Here is a 26940-nt window from a genome sequence, read left to right as displayed (position 1 = left end):
GGAGCAGATTGGGGAGAGTCCTTCTTCCACTTTCAAGGTATTGCTGCTCATTACCTTGGCTGCTTACTTGACTACAGCTGGTTTAATGACTTTCTGATTATCCACTCTCCAGAACAGTTTTGGGCTGTTTTAAAAGCAGACCAGAAACAGAGCCGACTCATCCATGTGATCTTTTACAAGTCCAAAATCCTTTTCCAAATAAGATAGGTGGCCAGTTCAATTATCCATCCTGTGTGATGATTTTCACACATTGAGAGTTCGTGACAGTTAGTGTTCTTACATTTGAATGATCCATTCAACTTGAAATTACCCTTTTGAACTAATTTCAGGTAAAAGTCATTAAGTCAACGTAGTCTGGAAAATTTATTTTGTCCCCTCGTGACAGGGAGTCTCAGGCAAGATAAGTCAGGTGATCTTTAGATGGCCATCTTTTTGCAGCCTTTTTACTGACAGAGTTCATACTATACAGAAACACGGCAATATCAACACAACAATGGCACAAAAGGGCTTTATAAAATAGTCGAAGTAGCAATGATGATTGAAAAGGCATTACTTGAGCAAACATGCCATTAATTTTAGATTGTGGCGGAGTTATTTAAATTTAAACACAATTATTTAAATTCCTTGGAGGAAACAGCAGACCAGCACAGAATTTCTAAGAAATTATGTTGTAAAGTAGTAGTGTGAGTCACTTGCACTGTATCTTCATTTGACTTCTGGCAATAAAACAGGCCCCACGACATAGATGTGTCATTATAACAGTGCTGGTCTCCAGCAGTTTCTGAGCCACGGTTCGTTGCAGAACAGAACAGTCATGTCCAATGTTATAACCCTCAGTGAGGTCACAAGAAAAGGACAATTAGATTCCAGATGACCTCTCTGAATACCAGTTCCCCCTACAACGAGGGGGCGGGTTTCCCCCTCAACTGAGAGCTCAGCTCGCTGGTATAAAAACCCTGGTCTGGGAACAGGTTGGGGAGGTGGCCCTTCGGGGAGTGGAGAGTGTAATATTGTGAACAAATAGAATCTTTGTTTTATGGCTGTCCATGTGTGCTGCTTTAGCGGATTCTACATCCAGCAATAAGAATTAATATTAAAAACAAAGTTTTTAACTTCAAGGTGATTGGCAACATGAGGAAAACATGGTTAGAATCCAGAATGCACTGATTGAGAGTGTGGAGGAATCCGATTCAATTGCGGCTTTCAAAAGAAAGTTGGATAGTTAACAGAGAAAAAAAATGTAAGGCGATGGGGATAAACGCGGGGGAGTGAGACTAGATTTATTGTCTTTCAGAGATTTGACATGGACACGATAGGCCAAATAGCCTCCTTCCGTGCTGTACCAACGCTATGGTTCTGGGATTTATGGACAAAAGAGTTGAACTCCGGAAAGGTGAGAGTGACTGCCCTTGACATCAAGGCAGAATTTGATCAAATGTGGCATTAAAGAGCTCTCGCAAAACTGGAGTCAATGGAAATTGGGGAACGCCCCACTGGTTGGGACCACAAGAAGTGCAGTTCAGGCAAATAGCTTAGTTGCTTTAAGAAGGAAACTAGATGAATGCATGAGGGGGAAAAGGAGTAAAAAGGTATGCTGAAAGACTGAGTTGAGATAGATGGAAGGAGGAGACTTGTATGAAGCGTATTTTTCAGCACAGAATAGTTGGGTAAAATGAAGAGATTTATTAAAATGGTTTGAGGGATGAAAGATTACATTACAGAAAAGACTGTGAAAGCTGTGGCTGTTCTCCTTATAGTTGGGAAGGCGAAGAGGAAATTAGTTGGTGTCTAAAATCATAAATTGTTTCAACAAGAGTAAAAGAGGAACTGTTTCTACTGGCTTACGGTAGATAACTTGAGGTGATTTAAGGTAATCGACAGAAGAAACCGAGGTAACAGGAGGAAAAGTTTTATTGCGCAATGAATGGTTACAATTGGAATACATTGTCTGATAGGTTGGTGGATGAATACAGATTCAATAGTAGCTTTCAAAAGGGAATTGGAGAAATTCGAAAAAAAGATTGCAGGGATACTGGAAATCTGGGAAGTAGGACTAACTGGATTGCTCCTTGAAAGAACCAGAGCAGACTCAGTAGTCTTTAATGATTCTATGAATACCTATTTCTGTACAGTGTATCTTGCGTAATTTTATGTGATAAACTGTTGTTTAATACAAAATAGGGCGGCACGGTGGCACAGTGGTTAGCACTGCTGTCTCACAGCTCCAGGGTCCCGTTGCAGCCTTGGGCGACTGTCTGTGTGGAGTTTCCACTTTCTCCCAGTGTCTGCGTGGGTTTCCTCCGGGTGCTCGGGTTTCCTCCCAGTCCAAAAATGTGCAGGTTAGGTGGATTGGCGATGCTAAATTTCCCCTTACTGTCCAAAAAGGTTAGGGGATAAGGTGGAGGCGTGAGTTTAAGTAGTGTGTTCTTTCCAAGGGTCGGTGCAGACTTGATGGGCTGAATGGTCTCTTTCTGCACTGTAAATTCTATGATTCTAATGAGGTGGGGGTAGAAAATGTAAGTTACGTAACCTCGAATTTGAACAGTGGATCGGTCATTTGGACACATAGGCACAATGGATCAAATGTCTTCCTCTGTGCTGTACAATTCTGTGATCAAAAATTAATTTTGAGTAGGATCTTGTACACACTAACTTAATTACTGTAAATATGAATGGTTTGTTCAGGGAAGCCAATTTCTATTAAAGAGGTGGGTTACAAATTGTAAGTTTCATATTTCAGTATGACTCGCCCACCCAGTGGCATGCAGAGCTTGTTTCTACTTGATGTATCCCCAGTGTGATGGCAGACCAGAAATTCACAGAATTGGAGAAAAAGGGCTTGCACTTAAATAGTTGTCCTGTTTTACAGCTGTAAGCTGTTTTACAGGCAATTAAGTAACATTAAAGTGTGGTCACTGTTGTAACATAAGAAACAAAGCCAAGCAGTCAATTTGCATACAACAAACTCCCAAAAGCACCAAAGTGATAATGAATTTGCAAACAGATGCTAAATGGAAGTCAGGTGGGAGGAGTGGATAATGGGAAGAGAAAAAGTAAAAACATCAATGCATGTTTGCCGTGGCTACTTTGTGTGGGCATCATTTGATGTCTGGCTATTCAAAAGCACTAGGAATAGAACATCCTTTGCCCATTTTTCTGACAGAACATAACTCAAAGGAACACCAATTGATTAAAAAGGAGAAAAGGTAATCTCTGAGAAAATTAAAGAATTGCTCACGGTGTGATCTCGTCACTGATCGGGTCTCTATGGATTACTCATTCTAAACTGGATATAGAATGTTGTAAGATAAGATGGAAGGACTCGTTCCTACTTACCTCTTCAGTCTCTCAACATCTGGAGTTATGTGGTAGAGAAATCCATCTGGTTATGAAACATTTTTGCTTTCTTTTCAATAATTGCACTGTTAAGCATACTTTGGGTAGAGGATTCAGTCGGCAAAACAAGTCCTCAAACATATCAATATAAATGAATATAATTTCCACTTTGAAATGTCTATGTGGAGAAAAGATAACAGCTGAAGCAATTCCATACAAGTAGAAACTGGTGCAGTTACTTCAATGGGAAAGTGAATAAAAAATTTCGGTAAAAACAAACTAGAATAGAAAAATGTAAATGAGCAGAGTATTAATTAGTTTCAGTGAAAAGGAAACTTTCAGATGTTTCATTTAAGAATAATGAGCACCGCAACTACTTTTCAATATAGTCACAAATCTCCCAAGATACTGTACTTTTTTTAAACTATCTGCTCTTATCTTTTTTAATGAGCTTTTCTGTGCAATTACTTTGATCAGTTTGAGATACACAGATGATAAATGATGTATAAAAAAGTTGCATCTCTCTTTTGACATTTCAAAACTATCCATTGCTGTAAAGTAATTAAAATGGACCTTGCAATGAACTGTCAGGATTTGACTAACAATTAGTTCCCAGATTTCAAATGTCAACTGCACACACAAATCAAGAATCAACCAAAAGACTCCACTAATGGCTCACTGAGTTTATCCAATGAGTAATTAAACCATAGAGAGTAGTAAATTCCTCGGTTCAATCTGAATTAATGATCTCTGCCAGGTCAATGGTAAGGGTACTGAGAATGGGGAAGGGGCAGAAATCTGGCATGATGGTGGGCGGCACGGTGATGCATGGTTAGCACTGCTGCCTCACAGCAGCAAGGACCCAAGTTCGATCCTGGCCCTGGGTCACTGCCTGTGTGGCGTTTGCACATTCTCACTATGTCTGCGGGGGTCCAACCCCCACAACCCAAAGATTTGCACGAGGTGGATTGGCCAAGCTAAATTGCCCCTTAATTGGAATTTTAAAAAAAAAGAAATCTGGCACGATCCCTGTGGTGGCTCAAGGCAATACCAGGTAGACGGTAGTAAGGAAGAACAAGTGTTTATTGGCAACTAACAACGGTAAATTATACACAGGCACAGAGTTTCTATACAAGTATTAATACTCTGGCTCCTGAATTCACTCTGACCAGAACCCTGCCCCCCCCCCCCCCCCCCCCGGGCCTTGTGCTTCCTCCTCATTGGTCTGGCTTGCATGCTCCCACGTGATATGCCTCGAGTCATGTGGACTGCTACAACATGACCCTTAAAGGTCCACAATCCCCATTCCTGTTATGAATCAGCAAGTAATGCTGGAACGAAGTACACAAATATGAACATTGGATGAGGTCAGATTGGGCTAGGTTATGTTGCTTCCACAGTCAAATAGCCTGCCAATACTCATCAACAGGTGTACATTTAAGATGTGTAACATTTAAGAGAGGTTTAAGAATACTGTCAAGCACATACAGAGCTCTAACCCAGAGGGGCTGCAATCCTTCAAAGACAAAAAAACTTTCACAATTCCTATTTAAAAAAAAAACTATCCCATCCCCACGTCATGCATGTATCTCAAATACTTTTGGTTCCTCTTTCTGACAGTTTTCTGTCTCTCTCTTATTTCGCCTGCTGTACAGGCATGGTCTTGCTCCTCCTCGGCCATTTCAAGGGGTCTTTCCTCAAAGGGGATGAGGCATCTCCCGCATTATTCCGGATGGCCTTGCCTTCTCATGCCTGTTATGCCCAAATTTATCCTGCAATGAGACAGATGGGGAGAATGTAGGCCGGAGTCCTGCCAGTTCAGATGGTGATGAGGCGTGGCATGTGTGGGACTTAGTGGGAGCGGGGATGTGAGAAGCAGAGTAGATCCTGGGGGAGGCTCTTGTGGCTGGTGTTGGTAACCCACGAGGTGGTTGGATAAGAGATCACCTTGGAGGTGCAAGGGGGTACAGCGAGAGATTGGAGGTGGCAGACTTACACTGGCCGCAAGAAGGATGTCATTCATATTTATACTGCACTGCTGCCTCCTCCTCTTCTGCAGTGAGCTGGCACTGACTTGGGCTGCCACTGCCTCTCAGGCAGGTCTGGCCACCTTGCTGGATGGACGTCTGTACAACTGTGGATAGAGGGCATCCCGCTCTCCATCAAGGCCTCCGGTCAGGGTTCCCTTTGAGAAATGCAGTGCTGGCTTCCTCTCAGCCATCCCCTCGAATGGATCTGGAACAAATGCTGGGGATGCCTTTATATGGAACTCACCAATGATTGCAAAAATTAAGTTGCCCTGTGGGAGGCTGCTCAGCTGGAGTGTGCGTATTTGTTGGAGGTGCTGTGTCAGTTCGGGTTTGGCCAGGGGTTTGTGGAGTGGGTTCAGCTGCTGTGCAGGGTGCCGACAGCTAGTGTCCAGACAAAGGGGACAAGCTCGGGGTATTTTGTGCTGCATCGGGGGGAACGAGGCATGGATTCCTGCTCTCCCTGTTGCTTTTCGCTTTGGCAATAGAGCTGCTGGCAATGACACTCAGTGCGTCGATAGATTGGGCGGCGCGGGGGGGGGGGGGGGGCTGAACACAGTCTCGCTGTATGCAGATGGTCTTTTGTTATATATCTTGGACACGAACCACCGGTGATGGCGGGCGGGAGGCGGCCGCACAATGGAGGGCTCCCGTTCGGGAACGTCATTTTCGGGGCTTTAAGACCGGTCCCAGGATCCACGGAGGCGGCAAAAGCAGGAAGAAAGAGTGAAGGCACAGTGAAGAAAAATGTCGAGGATGAGTAAAAAACGTCCGTAAAGAAAACAGCTGAAGGTCCATCGGGGAGTGGAAAGGTCACCGCGGGGTCCCCAAGGAAAATGGAGGCTGGAGCACCAGGGGAAGCCGCATTGCTTACGGCTGAAGAAATAACTAAGGTGATGGCTGCGGAATTCGAAAGGTAGTTTACAAGATACATGGAGACAATGAGGAAGGAGATGTGAGAGGTTTTGAGTGCGCTGGTGGAGGAGGCGATTTCCCCGGTGATGACGGCGGTGGCGAGCACAGTGGCGGAGTGCGAGAGCAAGGGGAGGCGCTGAAGGAAGTGGAGGAGACATTATTGCAGCACGGTGATCAACTTGCCTCGATGGGGAAGGAGATGCGGAAGGTGATGGACATTAACAAGGATCTGCAAGGAAAAATGGAAGACCTGGAAAACAGATCCAGGCGACAGAATTTGAGGATTGTGGGGCTGCCCGAAGGAGTTGAAGGACCGAGGCCGATTGAGTATTTTGCTGCGATGCTGGCGAAACTATTGGGGGAGGATCCCTCCCGATATGAACTGGATCGGGCTCATCGGTCGTGGAGGCCTGTACCAATGGCGAGTGAGCCGCCAAGGGTAGTGACTCTGTGCGTCCGTAGGTACAGTGTGAAGGAGAAGGTCCTGAGCTGGGCCAAGCAGAAGCGGGTGGTGCAGTGGGCTGGAGCTGGTATATGCGTATACCAGGACTTTACGGTGGAGCTGGCGAGGAGGCGGGCTGCCTTCAACCGGGTGAAGATGGCACTGTACATTAGCAAGGTGCAGTGCGGCATTGTATATCCAGCGAAGCTGAGGGTGACTTACAAGCTCAGGGACTTTTATTTTGGAACGGCGGAAGCAGCGGAGGAGTTTGCGAAGGCAGAAGAACTGTGGCAGAACTGAGAAATTGAGAAATGGCCATGTGCCGATGTGACCTCATGATTGACTAAATTTTCTTCTTTTTTGACTCGAAAGGTCAATGGTGACCATGGGCGGTCCCGGACTCCTTTTTCTTTTTTGTTTATTGTTTCCACCGTGGGGGGGTTTGTTTTATTGGATGCATATTTGACAGGTGGGCCGTTGTTTGGGGTGGTGGGAGGATGGGATCATTGGTATTGTTAAGGGGATTGATTTTGTATTTGTTACCGTTTACTGTTTGTGGGTGGGGTGTAAATTTTGAAGGAAAATGTGAAAATGGAGAATAAAAAAATTGAATAAAAAAATAAAATAAAAAATATCATGGACACAGCAGGCAGCTTTGAAAGAATCATGGCGATCTTGAAGGAATTTGGCCGGTTTTCGGGATATAAATTGAACATGAAAAAGAAAGAGGTGTTCCCAATTAATCCTAGAGGGCTGAGAGGAGGCTAGGGGAGTTGCCGTTACAGGTGGTGGGGGCCCGTTTTTGGTATCTAGGAATTCAAGTAGCGCAGAGATGGGCGCGGCTAAATAAATTGAATTGGCATGACTGATGGAGGGAATTAGCTGCCCAAGTTCTTGTTCGTGTTCCAGAACCTCACCAATCTTTGACCCCAAGTCCTTTTTTAGGAAGGTAAACAGAGTAATTTGGGGGTTTGTTTGGGCTGGGAAGACCCCGCGGGTAAGGAGGGTAGTTTTTTGGGGGGGAGGGGGGGTGCTGGCATTGCCAAGTTTGATGAATTATTATTGGGCGGCGAACATCGCAATGGTGAGCAAATGGGTAGTGGAGGAGGGATCGGTGTGGGGACGGATGGAGGCAGCATCGTGTAGGGAGACGCTTGAGGGCACTGTTGTTGGCGCCTTTTACATTCTCACTGGTCCAGTACTCCGGGTTCCCAGTGGTCGTTTCAGCGTTGTGGAGCCAGTGCAAGTTTATGTTGGCAGGGCTGGATGTGAGGTTCCGGGGGTGGCGGATAGAGTACTTCCAGAACTTGTTTTTCGGGAGCAAGTTTGCAGGTCTGGCAGCGTTGGAGGAACTGTATGATCTGCCTCAAGGGAATGGTTTCAGATACCTGCAGGTGAGGGCTTTTGTGAGGAGAGAGATGCCGTCCTTACCGGGGCAGCCGCCTCCGGTGTTGCAAGACAAGCTGCTATCAGAGGATGATATTGGGGTGGGGGAAAAAGTGTTGGACATCTGTCGAGAATTGATGGAGAGATAGGGCGTTCCAGTGGAGGAGACCCAAGTGTAAATAAGGGGGGGGGGGGTGCAAGATGTGGCAAGAGGCCCTGCTGAGGGTGAACGCGTCCTCGTTGTGTACGAGGTTAAACCTCATCCAATTTAAGGTGGTGCATAGGGCCAACATGACGATTGCGAGGATAAGCTGGTTCTTTTCAGGGGTGAAGGATCGGTGTGGGTGGTGTGCTGGGAGGCCTGCAAATCACATCCACAGTTCTGAACATGTCCGAAATTGAGGGGGTTCTGGCAGGGGTTCCCGGGCGTGATGTCCACGTTACTGAGTAAGGGGTGGCCTTGGGTCCGGAAGTGGCAATATTCAGCGTGTCAGAAGATCCGGGAGTTCAAGTGGGGGGAGAGGCCGACGTAGCTTAAGATGTAGCCTTTCCCTCCCTGATAGCCCAGAGACGGATCTTGTTGTGCTTGTTGAGACTGGACTTGGAGACGCCGAAGACGGCTATGGGACGGCAAAGGGGGGAATAGGTGAGCGATCTGGCAGAATTTCTGCATTTGGAGAATGTCAAGTTCGCCTTGCGGGGGGCGGAGGAGGGGGTTTAATATTCCGTGAGATTTCCTACCAATGGCGTCGGCGGGATTCACACTGATTTTTACACTGGAACCGAACTGCCAAATTTTGGTTAGATTCCGTCCATAAATTCCCTGACATATTTCAGTATGGGAAAGGGTAGATCTAAATTCAGTATTGAAAATCATTTCCTTTTCCCAAGCCCTAGACATCTGCACATTTCAGCAAATCCTACACTCATGCTTAAACAATACCAAATAAGTTAGAGAAAGAGCTACTATAAATAAGGAACAATTTATACATAATTTTGATCATAAGTGTCAATAGCAATGGAATAGACAAAAGCTGTGCTTTTTAGATAAAGTTGTTACGATCGACGGGAAGATCCCAGAATGGAACCGGGACTCAAAAGATGGCAACTCTTATTTCTTATTATAAAATATAAAGGAACAGGGTCGCAGGACCACTAATTAGTTTGAACAAGAATTAAATATGAAAACTTAGATGATACAGTACTCCTTTACTCCCTCCTTAGCTTCACAAATGTACACAGAGTTTAAGGTTAACAAGGCGTACAAAGTGAATTAAAAGCTACAATGGTCTCAGTAACACAAAGTCCCTTTAAGCACACAGACTGGCTGTGGTACCAAAAACACTCACCACTCTGACTCCAAGTGAACGTCTACGGATTTCTCCTCAAAATTCCCCCACGTGATCTTTATACCATGATCCACTTTGTCTTGCTGAACTCTGGCTTCCAAACAAGTGAGTTCAAATTTCACTTTCAAAAAGACACACTTGGAAGTCTTCTTTTAAACAATGCCTACTCTCAACTACGTCCATCAAGGATTCAGTTACAGGTTTTACACCTTCCCTCTTCAGGATTTCTTCACAGCTGCTTTAATTAAATGATTTCCAAATTGTATTAAAGTTCCATCAGATTTTTGATTTACTTCTGAAGTCTGCTTCCCCACTTTAAATCTGGTTACGATAGCGGTCTCTTTCACTCACACTTTGCCTTCTTTTCCCGTGAGCTCTCTTGCACAATACCTTGGTCTCTGTTCTCTTAACTTCAGTCTTCCTAAGACATTCTTTCTGTCCCAATTCTCTGGTTATCTGGTTCTTTGGGAAGTTTGCCTCTTTGCAATTCCCTTGTCCTGTCCGGCTTGTCTGTTCCTGGCAGAGTTGGAGGATGTTCATTCAAAAGGTGTCCCATCTCCAACTGCAAACAAATTCAGCTAAAACTAAATTCAAAAGGCCTTTCTATACTAAAAAGGGCCCCCAATTGCTAAGCAACAACCACACGCCACTACTAGCTTATTTACTTTACATGCCGTAACTCTCTCTAAGCACAATAAAAACAGTCTGAACTGAACAAACCCCCGCACATACAAACATGTTTGCCCAGCATGAATCTAACTATAGGTTCACCCATCTTTACAGAAGCATGAAATTAAATCCACTTAAAATTATACCTTATTTTCGATGTTTACAATGCAAATATAAATCCCTTAAAACTACCTTTGTTTTCCTAACAAGCTGATATTGGATCATTTTAATACTATTCTCTAAATAAAAGATTAGATGACTTCACTCTTCCCTATAATTGAAGCAATGGAGATTTTGGAGGGTTCAGTACATCATTTGGCCTTCAATATTAGTTAATGAAACCCAATGACCTTTGGATCTTATTTCTTCATGATTTCCCAAAAATCAACCAATCTACACAATTTTGGTCAAATATTTGCTGGCCTAACCAATGATGCCCACATCCCTTGAAAGAACCTAAAAAAACAAATCCCATTCTTACAGTTCTTTTATTCAATCCTGGCAGTCATTTTAATTCTATGCTCGTCACAAGATAAAACACCATGAGCGCAATTTACCGGCCATACTGCACCCAAAAAGCAGCGCTCTGCAGTGTGATGTGGCCTGTAACTGCTGAGAGACCCCGCTCCCGGGATCTACACCCTTACCACGCCTCATGAGATCGAACACGATCTCACGAGAAGTCGCCCATTATGGATGGGATCACTTTTTGACAAATCCACATATTAGAGGGAGGCAGCAGTCATTGTAATAATAATCTTTATTATTGTCACAAGTAGGCTTACATTAACACTGCAATGAAGTTACTGTGAAAAGGCCCTAGTCGCCTCACTCCGGCGCCTGTTTCAGTACACCGAGGGAAAACTCAGAATGTCCAATTCACCTAATAAGCATGTCTTTCGGGACTTGTGGGAGGAAACCGGAACACCCGGAGGAAACCCACATAGACACGGGGAGAACATACATACTCCGCAGATAGTGACCCAAGCCGGAATAAAACCTGGGTGCCAGGCTGGCAGAAGGTGCCATTAGCATTTTTGCACTGCGGTGATCGGACCCAGGGTTGCCTTGTGCACGAAAGGTGGGGTGCGGGGTGGTTCAAGGACCCCCTTATAGGTGAGTCCAGCTTTGGGGGTCATGTCTGGGGTTCGAGAGATTGAGATGCCATTTAAAATGGTGTCCCAACCTCTCCCTGCACTGAGGAGTTTTGGCAAATGGATTTCTCAGTGCAGGAAACGGAACTAACTAGGGCCTCGACCCTGCGTTCCCCACTGAGGCCCCTTATCTAAACAGAGTTGCGTTAGATTGCATTGTGTTTCTCAGTAAGCTCGCTATGGGACATAGTTCCCATTTGGTTTGATCGCACGCCATGTTTCAGGAAATATTTTATTAGTTCTGCCTATGTTTGCCTGTGATTTCATATAGAATCTAATCATACTCTATGTTGAAGGGAAGAAAAAGTTAGATATTAGATTTGGATCCAACCTTTCCATCAAATCATTTTAAGTGTCAGTTATTAGAGTTGAAAATTCTAGGAAAGTGCATAAAATATAAACAATATGGGGCATTTTCACCTTCACCACTGGTGACTAATCTAATACTGCATATCTTCTTCTCCCTGTAGAACCTGCCCGATTTGCATTCTATTGATTACCCAGTAAGTGCAAACGTGTCATTTTTCCATTCTAGAAATAAATTAATATCCTTCACTATTGTATATTAATAACAATCACGGCATATCTTCGATAAACAGATTCTAAATCCGGTTTAGGTATCAGGTATTTTAACCATGAAAGTGCTTAGAATTCATCCATGTCAAATAAATCCTCCATACGTTGGATACCATTCCGGTTCTTTTCTCTGGAATTTAGCCTGTTTTGTGAAGATGGGATTTATCCTATTGAATGCCTTTAGGAATTTAAATAGATTTCTTTAAGTGACTTAATCCTGAAAACGTGCCAGTATGGTCTGACAACAGAGTGCCTTGCAGTAATGCAGGATGTTCCCCAAAAATAAGGTATGGAGAGAGTAGAGTAGTAGAGCGTATAACATAGAACATAGAACATAGAAAAATACAGCACAGAACAGGCCCTTCGGCCCACGATGTTGTGCCGAACCTTTGTCCTAGATTAATCATAGATTAACATTGAATTTACAGTGCAGAAGGAGGCCATTCGGCCCTTTGGGTCTGCACCAGCTCTTAGAAAGAGCACCCTACCCAAACTCAACACCTCCACCCAACACCAAGGGCAATTTGGACATTAAGGGCAATTTATCATTGGCCAATTCACCTAACCCGCACATCTTTGGACTGTGGGAGGAAACTGGAGCACCCGGAGGAAACCCACACAGACAAGGGGAGGACGTGCAGACTCCGCACAGACAGTGACCCAAGCCGGAATCGAACCTGGGACCCTGGAGCTGTGAAGCAATTGTGCTATCCACAATGCTACCGTGCTGCCCTTGAGAACAAATAAATCTACACTATCATTTTACTGTAATCCATATACCTATCCAATAGCTGCTTGAAGGTCCCTAATGTTTCCGACTCAACTACTTCCACAGGCAGTGCATTCCATGCCCCCACTACTCTCTGGGTAAAGAACCTACCTCTGATATCCCTCCTATATCTTCCACCTTTCACCTTAAATTTATGTCCCCTTGTAATGGTTTGTTCCACCAGGAGAAAAAGTCTCTGACTGTCTACTCTATCTATTCCCCTGATCATCTTATAAACCTCTATCAAGTCGCCCCTCATCCTTCTCCGTTCTAATGAGAAAAGGCCTAGCACCCTCAACCTTTCCTCGTAAGACCTACTCTCCATTCCAGGCAACATCCTGGTAAATCTTCTTTGCACCTTTTCCAAAGCTTCCACATCCTTCCTAAAATGAGGCGACCAGAACTGTACACAGTACTCCAAATGTGGCCTTACCAAAGTTTTGTACAGCTGCATCATCACCTCACGGCTCTTAAATTCAATCCCTCTGTTAATGAACGCGAGCACACCATAGGCCTTCTTCACAGCTCTATCCACTTGAGTGGCAACTTTCAAAGATGTATGAACATAGACCCCAAGATCTCTCTGCTCCTCCACATTGCCAAGAACTCTACCGTTAACCCTGTATTCCGCATTCATATTGGTCCTTCCAAAATGGACAACCTCACACTTTTCAGGGTTAAACTCCATCTGCCACTTCTCAGCCCAGCTCTGCATCCTATCTATGTCTCTTTGCAGCCGACAACAGCCCTCCTTACTATCCACAACTCCACCAATCTTCGTATCGTCTGCAAATTTACTGACCCACCCTTCAACTCCCTCATCCAAGTCATTAATGAAAATCACAAACAGCAGAGGACCCAGAACTGATCCCTGCGGTACGCCACTGGTAACTGGGGTCCAGGCTGAATATTTGCCATCCACCACCACTCTCTGACTTCTATCGGTTAGCCAGTTCGTTATCCAACTGGCCAAATTTCCCACTATCCCATGCCTCCTTACTTTCTGCATAAGCCTACCATGGGGAACTTTATCAAATGCCTTACTAAAATCCATGTACACTACATCCACTGCTTTACCTTCATCCACATGCTTGGTCACCTCCTCAAAGAATTCAATAAGATTTGTAAGGCAAGACCTACCCCTCACAAATCCGTGCTGACTATCCCTAATCAAGCAATGTCTTTCCAGATGCTCAGAAATCCTATCCTTCAGTACCCTTTCCATTACTTTGCCTACCACCGAAGTAAGACTAACTGGCCTGTAATTCCCAGGGTTATCCCTAGTCCCTTTTTTGAACAGGGGCACGACATTCGCCACTCTCCAATCCCCTGGTACCACCCCTGTTGACAGTGAGGACAAAAAGATCATTGCCAACGGCTCTGCAATTTCATCTCTTGCTTCCCATAGAATCCTTGGATATATCCCGTCAGGCCCGGGGGACTTGTCTATCCTCAAGTTTTTCAAAATGCCCAACACATCTTCCTTCCTAACAAGTATTTCCTCGAGCTTACCAATCTGTTTCACACTGTCCTCTCCAACAATATCGCCCCTCTCATTTGTGAATACAGAAGAAAAGTACTCGTTCAAGACCTCTCCTATCTCTTCAGACTCAATACACAATCTCCCGCTACTGTCCTTGATCGGAACTACCCTCGCTCTAGTCATTCTCATATTTCTCACATATGTGTAAAAGGCCTTGGGGTTTTCCTTGATCCTACCCGCCAAAGATTGTTCATGCCCTCTCTTAGCTCTCCTAATCCATTTCTTCAGTTCCCTCCTGGCTATCTTGTATCCCTCCAATGCCCTGTCTGTACCTTGTTTCCTCAGCCTTACATAAGTCACCTTTTTCCTCTTAACAAGACATTCAACCTCTCTTGTCAACCATGGTTCCCTCACTCGACCATCTCTTCCCTGCCTGACAGGGACATACATATCAAGGACACGTAGCACCTGTTCCTTGAACAAGTTCCACATTTCACTTGTGTCCTTCCCTGCCTGCCTATGTTCCCAACTTATGCACTTCAATTCTTGTCTGACAACATCGTATTTATCCTTCCCCCAATTGTAAACCTTGCCCTGTTGCACGTACCTATCCCTCTCCATTACTAAAGTGAAAGTCACAGAATTGTGGTCACTATCTCCAAAATGCTCCCCCACTAACAAATCTATCACTTGCCCTGGCTCATTACCCAGTACTAAATCCAATATTGCCCCTCCTCTGGTCGGACAATCTACATACTGTGTTAGAAAAGCTTCCTGGACACACTGCACAAACACCACCCCATCCAAACTATTTGATCTGAAGAGTTTCCACTCAATATTTGGGAAGTTAAAGTCGCCCATGACTACTACCCTATGACTTCTGCACCTTTCCAAAATCTGTTTCCCAATCTGTTCCTCCACATCTCTGCTACTATTGGGGGGCCTATAGAAAACTCCTAACAAGGTGACTGCTCCTTTCCTATTTCTGACTTCAACCCATACTACCTCAATAGGGTGATACTCCTCAAACTGCCTTTCTGCAGCTGTTATACTATCTCTAATTAATAATGCCACCCCCCCACCTCTTTTACCACCCTCCCTAATCTTATTGAAACATCTATAACCAGGGACCTCCAACAACCATTTCTGCCCCTCTTCTATCCAAGTTTCCGTGATGGCCACCACATCGTAGTCCCAAGTACCGATCCATGCCTTAAGTTCACCCACCTTATTCCTGATGCTTCTTGCGTTGAAGTATACACACTTCAACCAATTTCCGTGCCTGCAAGTACTCTCATTTGTCAGTGTTCCCTTCCCCACTGCCTCATTACACGCTTTGGCGTGTAAAGGGGTAAAGGGGAAACTTAGTATATTAAGAGAGGCAACTATTAAAAGATAAAGCGAGAAAGCCAAAATTGAAACTAGTTCAGCTAGACTAGGAAAGCATTCTGGGATAAAACTCTGAACGATAGGTTGTTAAATAAAAATACACAAAGTAAAATATTACCCTGCTTGGTTAAAAATAAGTGAAAATCTTGAACGATCTAAATGCAGGGAATAAAATTTATGTAACACTCATCTAGCATTCAGAACTGCGTAAACTTCTTAAAATTCTGAATATTTAGTTACATTTCACTGGTTGCTAAATATCTATCAGCTTTACTGATACACCATCAATTACACATGACGAGTGATGAATGTAACTGAGGCTTTAATACACTAAACAGCAAGCCTCCTGCCTCTGAACTTGAACTGGGTCCGGAGGCAGAGACTTGCCACCTTCATACAGAAGCCCGAGGGGAGGAGCCACAGGCAGAGCCAGGCATGCACAATACAATACAGTACATAATGCAATAATGTGGTTTACCACATTTACTATTGATGAAACAGCAACAATATTTGCTTTTTATTAACTTAACAGAGTGCAAATCTGTGACCATCTATCTGCTGGTCGAGTCAAAAGTTCCTGCAGCACTGGTTCTGTGACACGTCCAAGTATCTTTTTGGTGATAGATTCTATGCTGAGGGTATGACCACTGTCATCTTTGCCCTCTCTTCTGGCCTCCTGGTGCCCAGGGCCCTGCCCTTCCTGCAGAGCATATTGTTCCCATCGCACTACACCCAGGATCAGAGTTGTGTTCCCATTGACAGCTGCTGCCTTCCTTGTGGTCAGGTGACCCCCACCCCAATTGTGCCTTGGAGCCATGCACCAACCCCACCCCCACATGTTGCCAGGAGGGTGACAATCCTCTACACTGCCCGAGTGTGTGCTAAACACTCTTCCTTAAACCTGTGCACACCCAACAGCATCTCTGTGCTTGCCTTTGAGTCATTCTCCCTATAAGCACCCACCTTATTTTTTAGAGCAGTCATGATTGGCTTCCTGCTGTGTTGCTGCCTCCATGCATCTGATCTGTCCATGAACCAGTGTGCAGCACGTGACCCCACCAAGATTTCAACATGCTCCTCAACAAACACTTTAACAATTTTAATTGCACCCATTAGTGGAATGGGTGGGTTCTCAAGGCCACATGACCTGTTCTGATGAAACTCACTGGTGATGGAAATGGCGACTTGATGCCATGGTAGCCAGCCCCAGTACTTTGATCATCTCCCTCCCTCTCATGGCAAGACCTAAAAATCCAGTCCCTCATCTCTTTTGTGGAGGCAACATGCCAATGTTTGCAATGCTTCAGTTAACCAAACTCTTTACATTAAATATTACAAAGCAACCTTGGCATTGCAATAAGTTACATTAAATAATGATGGAGCTCCACCTTCTGTTAAAACTGCAGAAAATCACTATCTCCGATATAAGGTTTTCCATTCAAATGAGAAATCACCACAGTTCAGCTTCTTGCCATGTTTACATACTGCCATCTATCGGTACAACTAGGTAATTTTACAGTATTGTGTATGGTTAAAAAGTGTTTTGAATTACAGGGATAGATTTTAATCCTCCTCATCAGCAGGAATGACAGGGAATTAAGATGCTGGAGCACGAGTGGAGGCAAGCAGTATTTTGAATGCATATCTCTACTTCTTTCTTCTACCCATCTTAAAACAGGCACACGAGGACTGCTTGGGCCTCATTCACATTGGACAGGCAAATAAAATGCTGTTGTGGCGTCAGATGCATTAAGTTACAGATTCAGGAGTTCTGCACAGGGAAGACCCTGCCATGGAATGGCCAGAACAGGTAAGGAAAGTTTCAAAATACTCAGCAGGTCAGGCAGCATCTGTGGAGGGAAACGGGTTACAGGGTGGAATTTTACATTTTTGTGACCAAGTGCAGTTCCGGTGGCACCTTTCACGCTGACCAGAATGGCAGGAACATATACCTGATTCCACACTTGGTAGCTCATTAATTATATACAGAGGAGTATCGGTGTGACGGATAAGAGAAATTTTCATATTTTAAAGTTTGCATTTAGTATTGTGGCTGTGAGCACAAAGGGAGAGAATCATTGATTTTTACAGGGGAAATGTAATCTTTTGTAACAAAAAACACAAGAATGTAGTGGGCTTTTGGATTGCAGGTGGCATAGTTAATGGGAGGGGCGAGGTTTGTCAGGTGTTTCTGGAAGCTGGGCAATCATGGTTTAGTTTACACTTCAAGGATTCTCTCTAAACAAGTAAAATGTTGTAACTGTTAAATGCAAGTTATTTCTTTGTTGCTAATTTAAATTAAAGTTTGTATTACCGTAAAAGTCTGGTGGTCAGTGTTATCACTCCTAATGCACAATATAATTTTCTCACAATTTTCCAAAGTAAAAATGTGTGTTCGTGTCCAGAATCCCATAACGAATTGGGGTTCTCGCTCTTGGACCTATAACAATTGCGTTCTTGGCCAGGATCTTAATGAAAAAAATTTGGGTTTTGGTCTGGATGCATGACCCGAGACAAATCATGTGGTGGATCATGAGCTGATTTGTCCAGCCACCACCAACTGGCAGCTTCGAAGGTCCTGGCCCCATATTTAAATGGCGGTCAAACACATGCGTTTCACGTTCTCCAACCCACCTGCCTCATGTTTGCAAGGTACAAGGAAAACGCTGGCAGCCTCAAGAAGGCAGCTTCAGCCAGCAGACACTGATCAGAGACGTCTGCAAAGACATTTCCTCTGCCCCAGGGATGGGTCAAGGAAACAAAGAAAACTCACCTATCCAGCCTGGGAAGCCCTCACCCAATATGTCAGCACTGCTGGCAACCATACACAAAGCACCATCTTGTGCAGGAAGCAGATTAATAATCTCAACCATTCCACCAGGGTAAGTCATCTCAACTCCCTCCGCTATCTAATTTTCATCATCGCACCATCTACTGAAACAGGGATTGACACTGTTCTCTGCAACAGAGGGCACGAGTCCAGACTGCTATTGTGCGGGCCCATTGCCAGGGTTCGGGACATCAGCTCCGCGCTGGAGAGGAATTTGCAGTGGGAGTGGGAGGATCCCATTGTTGTGGTCCATGGAGTTACCAATGACATTGGTAGAACCAAGAAAGAGGTTCTGCATAGAGAGTTTGAGGAGCCAGCTACTAAATTAGACAGCAGAACATCCAAAGTTATAGTCTCTAGATTAATACCAGAGCCACATGCAAATTGGTATTGGGTACATAAAATTAGAGAGCTGACTGTTGTTGGAGAAGTGGTTTCGGTTCATGAGGCACTGGCATCAGTACTGGGGAAAGTGGGGGTTGTGCTATTGGGATGATCTACATCTGAATCATGCTGGGACCAGTGTGCTTGCATACCACACAACAAGGGAAGTAGAGAGGGCTTTAAACTAAATAGAGGGATGGGATGGTTCTGGAGTGGGGATACGGCTTACAATGCAAAAGGGTATGGCAGGATTGCAATTATTTAGGTAATGATATCCAGAGTATGACAGGAAGGTACAGATAAAAAAAATACAAATAGGGTCAAAGGGGGAAAAGACGGTTAAAAAGGTCAAATTAACATAAATGACCATAGTGTTTGGTACAAAATAAATGAATTAATGGCACAAAATTGATGTTAATGGGCAGCCTCCTTCCTGGCCTGAGATACTGGGTCAACCGCTTCTTCTCCATGGATCGAGAAAGGTCTCCAGTTCGGCATCCGTGAAACCTGGGGCCACATGTCTCGCTGCCATCTTGTTGGCTGGGATGATGTGTGGCGATGAAGTGTGTATATGCGGTTGCAGCTTGTCAGCCTCCTGAGTGTCAATCACAAATCTGTTGAATCCAGTTCTCACTGGAATTGATTGTGTTCCACGTGGCGCCGGTGAATCGGTCCAGGAGCGGCATCAGTTTTGCTGTCAAGGAACTCCACAAATTCTGCGTTGGCATCAACACGCAGTCTCAGAAATGAAGAATTCAGCCCAGTGTTTTCCAGCTTTGGGAGAGGAGGTCGTTGCTGGGTGGAGCTCAGTTTTGACCTGCCTGATTCGTGCTGTCCAGCAGTGCCAGAAGTAACTGCACGACCTCCACAAGGCGTCAGGACGAGTAGGCAACACTGTTCCCCGGTACTAACTGTCGTGTTGGGTGTTCCGATGCACAAACGAACCAACACGGTTGTAGATGGTACAACTCTGTTTTATTATGCTGTACAATAATTACTATTAACTTCTGGCTGTGGTTCGTACTTCACCAGCTAACCTGTGGACCCAGCCCTAGCACTATCTTAGTGAGGCACTCAGCACCTGGTGTATGTCTGGGTGGCACGCTGTGATTGCACCATGATATGTTAATATGGATATCATGACATCCCCCCTTTTCACAAGGATATGTGCCTACATGGTAATAAATATTGGTGTGTACTGAGTGCATCTGAGTATGTGTGCGCAATATTTACAACATGTACATGAGGCTAAACGATATACAGAGGAAGGTGAAAGGTGCAACAGAGCAACGAGGTTGTACCACAAACAAAACAAGTGCAATCATCAAATAGCGAAAGAAAACTCCTGGAACGACAAAAAAGAAACACGTTAACATTATTGCACAACAAATCAGTGAGTCCAATGTGCAAACAGGCTCATAAGTCCAGTCTATTAGGTGAGCGACGAATTCGGGTTGACCGTTAGGGTGGCACACCATTCATTGCCCGGATTAATGCTGTGCACTGGCATCGGCTGGTGGGTCCTACTTGGGGACATCCGGTTCCTGTCTATCACCGCAACGCGGAAGAGTTCCCGGTCGTCGGTATCACCGGTCTGCACATCGTCAGGGTATGACTCAGTGTATGTGGGCTCAATGGCCAGCACGTCCCTGTGAGGCTGGCGGAATTGCGGAGGGTTGGCAGGTTGAGCTGCTCGACAGCAGGCAGCGTAGTGGCCCATCCTGCCACAGCTGAGGCATTGTCGCGTTTTGGCTGGACATTGCCCCTTTAAGTGTGCGGATCCACAGTTACCGCACGTCGAGACGTCATGGCATTCGTCGCGCCACCGCGCATGCGCGGTGCGGTCCTGCGTAGAGCACGCCTGCGCATAACGTCCTTCTGAGTCGACGTCCCCTCTTTTGGCGCGTACAAGCGCAGGAGGACTCGGAAAGCGCGCAAAATGGCCGCCCTCGTCCGGGCCGCGGGCCGGGAGGAACTCGATCGATTGGACCCGGTCGGCCTCGTAGGACCCCTGCCATGCTGATTCGGCCGCCTGGAATTGGGAGTACCGGCTGGTCGCGTTTTCGTGGAGGACGCAGGTTTCGATGGCGGTGGCTAGGGTGAGGCGCTTTATTTTGAGGAGCTGTTGGCGTAGGATGTCCGAGGTGGCCCCAAAAACTATCCGATCCTGAATCATGGAGTCGGAGGTGGCTTCATAGCCGCAGGACTGCGCGAGGATACGGAGGTGTGTCAAATAAGATTGAAAAGGCTCATCCTTACCCTGCAGACGCTGCTGGAAGAGGTACCTATCAAAGCTCTCATTAACTTCCACGCTGAAGTGTTCCTCAAATTTTCGAAGGACCGTCTTGTACTTCGTCTTGTCCTCGCCTTCCGCGAATGCCACGGAGTTGTAGATGTGGATGGCGTGTTGCCCCGCCGTGGAGAGGAGGAGGCCGATCTTCCTGGTGTCCGATGCACTCTCCCTGTCTGTGGCTTCTAGGAAGAGCTGGAAGCGCTGTTTAAACAGCTTCTAGTTGACGCCGAGATTTCCAGTGATTTGGAGCGTCTGCGGCAGGCTGATGGTGTCCATGGCGCAGGATGGCGGATCTCTGAAGAGGTGCAGGTACGTCTCACAGTCGCTGGCGACTTTCCAGTCCTGGTATCATGTCGTGTTGGGCGTTCTGATACACAAACGAACCAACACAGTTGTAGATGGCACAACTCTGTTTTATTATTCTGTACAATAATTACTATTAACTTCTGGCTGTGGTTATTACTTCACCAGCTAACCTGTGGACCCAGCCCTAGCACTATCTTAGTGAGGCACTCAGCACATGGTGTATGTCTGAGTGGCACGCTGTGAGCTCTGTGCTCTGAGCTATCTGCTGTTCGAATGAGCGGGATCTGTGGTGTTCCCTGTTTTATAGTGCGTGTACTCTCACTGGTGATTGGCTGTGATGTTGTGTGTGTGTTGGTTGGTCCCTCTACCTGTCCATCAGTGTGTGTGTGTGATTGCACCATGATATGTTAATATGGATATCATGACACTAACCTCCCCCCAGACCCTCCCCCGAATGCCATACCCACCCCGAATCACTCCCTAATACAACATGGAGGGTAGCAGAACCCCCACCATGAACCACATGCTGGCATCATACTGGCGCTATGGCTTGGTGCCCTGGCCACTAGCTACCCACCTCCTGGGCTGCATGCATTGGACTGTCTAACTGTCTTATAATAGCTTATACCAGTGTTCTTCAAACTTTTTTTCCGGTGACCCATTTTTACCAATCGGCCAACCTTCGGGACCAAACCCGGCCGACGTTCGGGAACCTCCCCGGCCGAGGTTCGCGACCCACGCCGCCTGACCTTCGCGACCCATGCCGGCCGACCTGAGCCACCCACCATTTTCTCTTACCTTGTTTGCTGATAAGAATGGAGGAAATGGTTTTGGGTCCCTTTGGCCCTCGTACACACTCCTCCAATGGAACCTGTTGGATGAAGGTGAAGCCTTCTGGTGTCAGAAAGTATGGAGTCTCCATCTGCCCAAAGTTCTGCATTTTTTTCCTGTAAAATTTTATCAAATAAAAAAACCCTGAACTTGTAAAAAAAAAAAATTTAAATTAAAATTAATAAAATAAATGAAATAAATTAAACTTAAATGAATAAAACAAATGAATCAAATGAATAAACCCCCCCCCCGAACTTGTAAAACAAAAAGCTGCTACCGTTTAAAAAAATAGCGGCAGCACTGATATTAAAAGCGTTATTAAAAGCCGGCTGCTGCGCGGGGATTTGCGCGATCGGGAATGCCGCGAAGGACTGCTCCGCGACCCTCCCGACACCTGCCCGCGACCCACCCCGCGGGTCGCGCCCCCGAGTTTGAAGAACACTGGCTTATACTCATCAATTAAAACTCTATTCTCTATTTTATAGGCACCAGCAAATCAAGCCCCCAGATCACATCAGAGGATGAAGAGGTTCACAAACAACAGCACTCACCCACACCCTACACCAGTGCAGAGACACATACCTTGATGGGCACAACTCTAGATTAGAGTCAGGGTCATCTTCTAGAGGACATGTCCCCACAGCAATTGGAACTGGAGATGCAACAACAGGCGGCTGAACATCATGCAGGAGACTCGTCAATCATTCGGTAGATAAGAGGGCATGATAGAAGAGTTTGTCCACGTTCTGTCTAATACCATGGCTCAGACACACATGCAAGTGCCTTGAAATCGCCATGGAAAGGTTGGATACCACCTTATAGACCTCAGCCCTGCACTCCATGGCCACACACCTTGGTGGGCACCATTAGGATGCAGGCTACATATGGACCAGGTACCTTGACCTCCTCCAGATGCAGAATCTCCTACAAGAGTCAGGCTGGGGCCCTTGGACACCTACGGGAAGTATTAGGGTCAACTGGATCCCCCAGGGCCTCCTCTCAGGACACCCCAAGGGTATGCCGCCGTTTGCAGAATCCTCTGCCTTTACACCCACCCACCAGCAGTCCAGGAGACTTCTGCTGCCGAGCAGGAGACCCTCATCAGGATTCAGGTCACAAGAGGACATCCGCCAAGGGTTATCACAAGCATCAGGACAAAGCAATCGGAAGGCTGTCCCCATCCTAAAAGAGGTTGGTGTAAAACCCGGAGTGGATTCACTGGTCGAGGTGGAGCCTAAGCTTTGTTCAACAGAATCCGTTGGAAAACGTGGAGTAACGTCCGAATGCAAACCACTAATGGAAAGCATAATTACAAGAGAAAGTTTTTAAGCATGTTTTGGGAGTGTAGTGCGAGGGGGAAGGGCCAAGTGCAGACATAAAATTAAAAATGGTACTGTAAATTGTAAAAATAAAAAGACACGTAAACCAGGTTAAAGCAAAACAACTAAGAGAATGACGTAATGTATGGACTAATTGTACTCGGTCTGCTGGTCTGCCTGACAAGAGGCTGTTACTTCAATCGTTACAGCCAGCGAGAAACAGGCAATAGTGGGTTGCTTTACATACGGTCCAATTCTCCTTTCCAAAATAGGGAAGAGTGGAAAGAAAAACAATCACTGCTCCTAGAAGACTAATGACAATGAATCATGATGCTGCTATTTGTTTGCTGGAGTTTTAATTTCCTCTAACTTGAAAATCTTACAATAAGGTCACATTTCATCCTTCATTGATAAGCACAGATCATATTAGTAAAATGAGCATTAATATTTACGATGGTTTAAGAAAAAGAGGGTACAAAGGAAGGGAAAAGGAATATTTATACTTGACCATTCTCATTCCCCAGATGTTTCAAAGCACTTCCTATTCAGTAAAATACTTTTACAAAGAGTCATAAATATCCAAGAGGTAAGTCTTCTAACATTAGGATTAAAACATATTTGCTGTGGCATTAATTTGTCCAATCTCAAATTAGGGTTATTTTTCCATCTGTGATATCCTTATTAAGTAAGCCAAGTTTAATCTTCAAAACCAATTATTTTCCTGGAGTGGTAAAAATACTTGCTAAGATGCATCTGTAAGAAAAAATATATATGCTCATCTGTCTCAAGCCATACCAATTTAGTTCCTCAACTCAACTGAATGTTCTTTCTTATAAATACATGTATACAGAACAGAAATGATGATGCACTCTGGAATATTTGCCGATCCATGGTACCGTTGTAATTTTCTCAGCATTTTACCTGATCTGCAAAATTTTGGTATTCTTCTGGCAAAATCCAAGAGCGAGGGTAAAACTTGTATTCTTCAGGGAATAATTCTTGCATCGTTCGAACAGCCCGACTAAAATTGATTTTACGCACTAGCTCCGTCATGCCTAAAAGGAGTAAAGGAAACTGCAATTATGACGTGACGTGGTTGAGTTCAACAGATTAGCTTTGATACAAAGTACTTTAAACTCTATTATACTAAAAAGCAAATATAGGTTAATCAAAAACAGCTGAAAAACAATATACTTCCAGCATTTTTAAAACATTTTTATTAGAATTTTCCAATTTGTCATATAAAATACATAACATCAATAGAATGATACAATTCTTATGTACAATTTACATGCTCCCCTTTCATTCTCCCTCCGTCCTCCCTTGCTCCCCCTAGCCTTCTGTTAATCGGGCTCCATTTTGGGCCCCTTCTTCCATTGTGGGCGTTGTAGTCTTTTTCATTTTGTAATTGTTGTTGTTGCCCCTATGGCTTTGTTGGAGGGGGCACTCTGCCCCCCCCCACTCTTTTCCCGTGGCCCCTCCCGGTATTTTCCTGGATTCCTTCCTTACTGCCCACCCCACCTTGTTCCTATCTGTTCTGTGTGGTCATGTCTGCCCTCATTGGTTCCCCCTCCCTTCCTACTCCAGCAGAGGGCAGTAGAGCGGAGCTGCTGATTGGTTGTTGCGGGGAAAATTTGCATCAGTGCATTGCGGTCACTGCATCCAGAAAGTGTACCTGAGCAAGACACCCTAGGTGTTCAAGTCAAGGCAAGGATCCAGAAGAGGGCAGTAGAGCGGAGCTGCTGATTGGCTGCTGCGGGGAAAATTTGCATCAGTGCATTGCGGTCACCGTATCTTGAAGGTGGTTTGTGGAGGAGCTGTTTCCCTCCCTACCTCCTCCTCTAACCAAAAAAAAAGACAATCACTGTAAGGATCCCAGCCGAGTAAAGATCAAAAGGGAGACTCGAGGGCAGGTAGAAGTAGAAAGAAGTTGACCCGTGACGTCACAGCCTGCAGTGAAAGAGCGCGAGGAGAGCTGCGGGGACTCAGTGAAAGAGCGCGAGGAGAGCGGCGGAGACTCAGTGAAAGAGCGCGAGGAGGGCGGCGGGGACACAGGATAAAAGAGCGCGAGGAGAGGGGCGGGGACACAGTGAAAGAACACGAGGATAGCGGCGGGGACACAGGATACAGAGCTTGAGGAGAGCTATGGGGACAAAGGATAAAAGAGCGCGAGAAGAGCTGCGGGGACACAGGATAAAAGAGCGCGAGGAGAGCAGCGGAGACACAGGATAAAAGAGCGCGAGGAGAGCGGCGGGGCACAGGATAAAAGAGCGCGAAGAGAGCGGCGGGGACACAGCTGCCGGAGAAGCGGCCTTCAGATTTTTTGGCGGGAGCAGTGGCCAGGGCTCTGTCGGGAAGGTAAGTTGTCCTCTTTAAAAACTTACCTTGAAGAGTGACATCACAACAAAGCAATGACCTGATTGGCCGGTAAGGAAAGTGCTCCAATTAGCAGTAGCTGGGAGAAATTTAACTCTTCGTGCGTTGGTAAGTATTGTGATTGGTAAGTAAAATCTTTATTCCTTTCACTTATTCATTATTTGATATTATATTTGTAATCAGTTAAGGTAAAGTGTAAAAATGGCAAGAGATCCCAGACCCATGTTATGCTCCTCGTGCTCAATGTGGGAGTTCAGGGACGCAGCCGATGCCCCTGACTCCTTCATGTTCAGGAAGTGTGTCCAGCTGCAGCTCCTGTTAGACCACATGATGGCTCTGGAGCTGCGGATGGACTCACTTTGGAGCATCCGCGATGCTGAGAAGGTCATGGATAGCACGTTCAGTGAGTTGGTCACACCGCAGATTAGGATTTTGAGGGAGACAGGGAATGGGTGACTAAAAGGCAGAGAAAGAGCAGGAAGGCAGTGTAGGTGTCCCCTGCGGTCATCTCCCTCCAAAACAGGTATACCGTTTGGATACTGTTGGGGGAGATGACTCACAAGGAGAAGGCAGTGGTAGCCAGGTTCATGGCACCGTGGCTGGCTCTGCTGCACAGAATGGCGAGAAAAAGACTGGCAGGGCTATAGTCATAGGGGATTCAATCGTAAGGGGAGTAGACAGGCGTTTCTGTGGTCAGAAACGAGACTCCTGAATGGTATGTTGCCTCCCGGGTGCATGGGTCAGGGATGTCTCAGATCAGCTGCAGGATATACTGAAGGGGGAGGGTGAACAGTCAGTTGTCGTGGTGCATACAGGCAACAACGATATAGGTAAAAAAACGGGATGAGGTCCTACAATCAGAATTCAGGAAGTTAGGAGATAAGTTAAAAAATAGGACCTCAAAGGTAGTAATCTCAGGATTGCTGCCAGTGCCATGAGACAGTCGGAGTAGAAATTCAAGAATAGTCAGAATGAATATGTGGCTTGCGAGATGGTGCAGGAGGGAGGGGTTCAGATTTCTGGGACATTGGAACCGGTTCTGGGGGCGGTGGGACCATTACAAATCGGGAGCAGGACTGGAACCAATGTCCTATGGGGTGCTTTTG

General features: G+C 45.6%; 1 protein-coding gene across 1 annotated transcript in view; it reads right to left on the bottom strand.

Moving 5' to 3' along the window:
* The window catches only part of ttll11 (tubulin tyrosine ligase-like family, member 11), a 270098-nt gene that overhangs the window by 190436 nt on the left and 52722 nt on the right, over window positions 1–26940 (bottom strand). The window contains exon 3 of the mRNA XM_072488539.1: window positions 24380–24513. Within this exon, the coding sequence (XP_072344640.1) occupies window positions 24380–24513 (134 nt within the window). The remainder of the gene's footprint in view (window positions 1–24379; window positions 24514–26940) is intronic.

Source organism: Scyliorhinus torazame, chromosome 22, assembly GCF_047496885.1.
Source record: "Scyliorhinus torazame isolate Kashiwa2021f chromosome 22, sScyTor2.1, whole genome shotgun sequence".
Lineage (NCBI taxonomy): Eukaryota > Metazoa > Chordata > Chondrichthyes > Carcharhiniformes > Scyliorhinidae > Scyliorhinus > Scyliorhinus torazame.
Note: the sequence above shows the minus strand (reverse complement) of the source record. Positions and strands in the feature narration are given on the sequence as shown.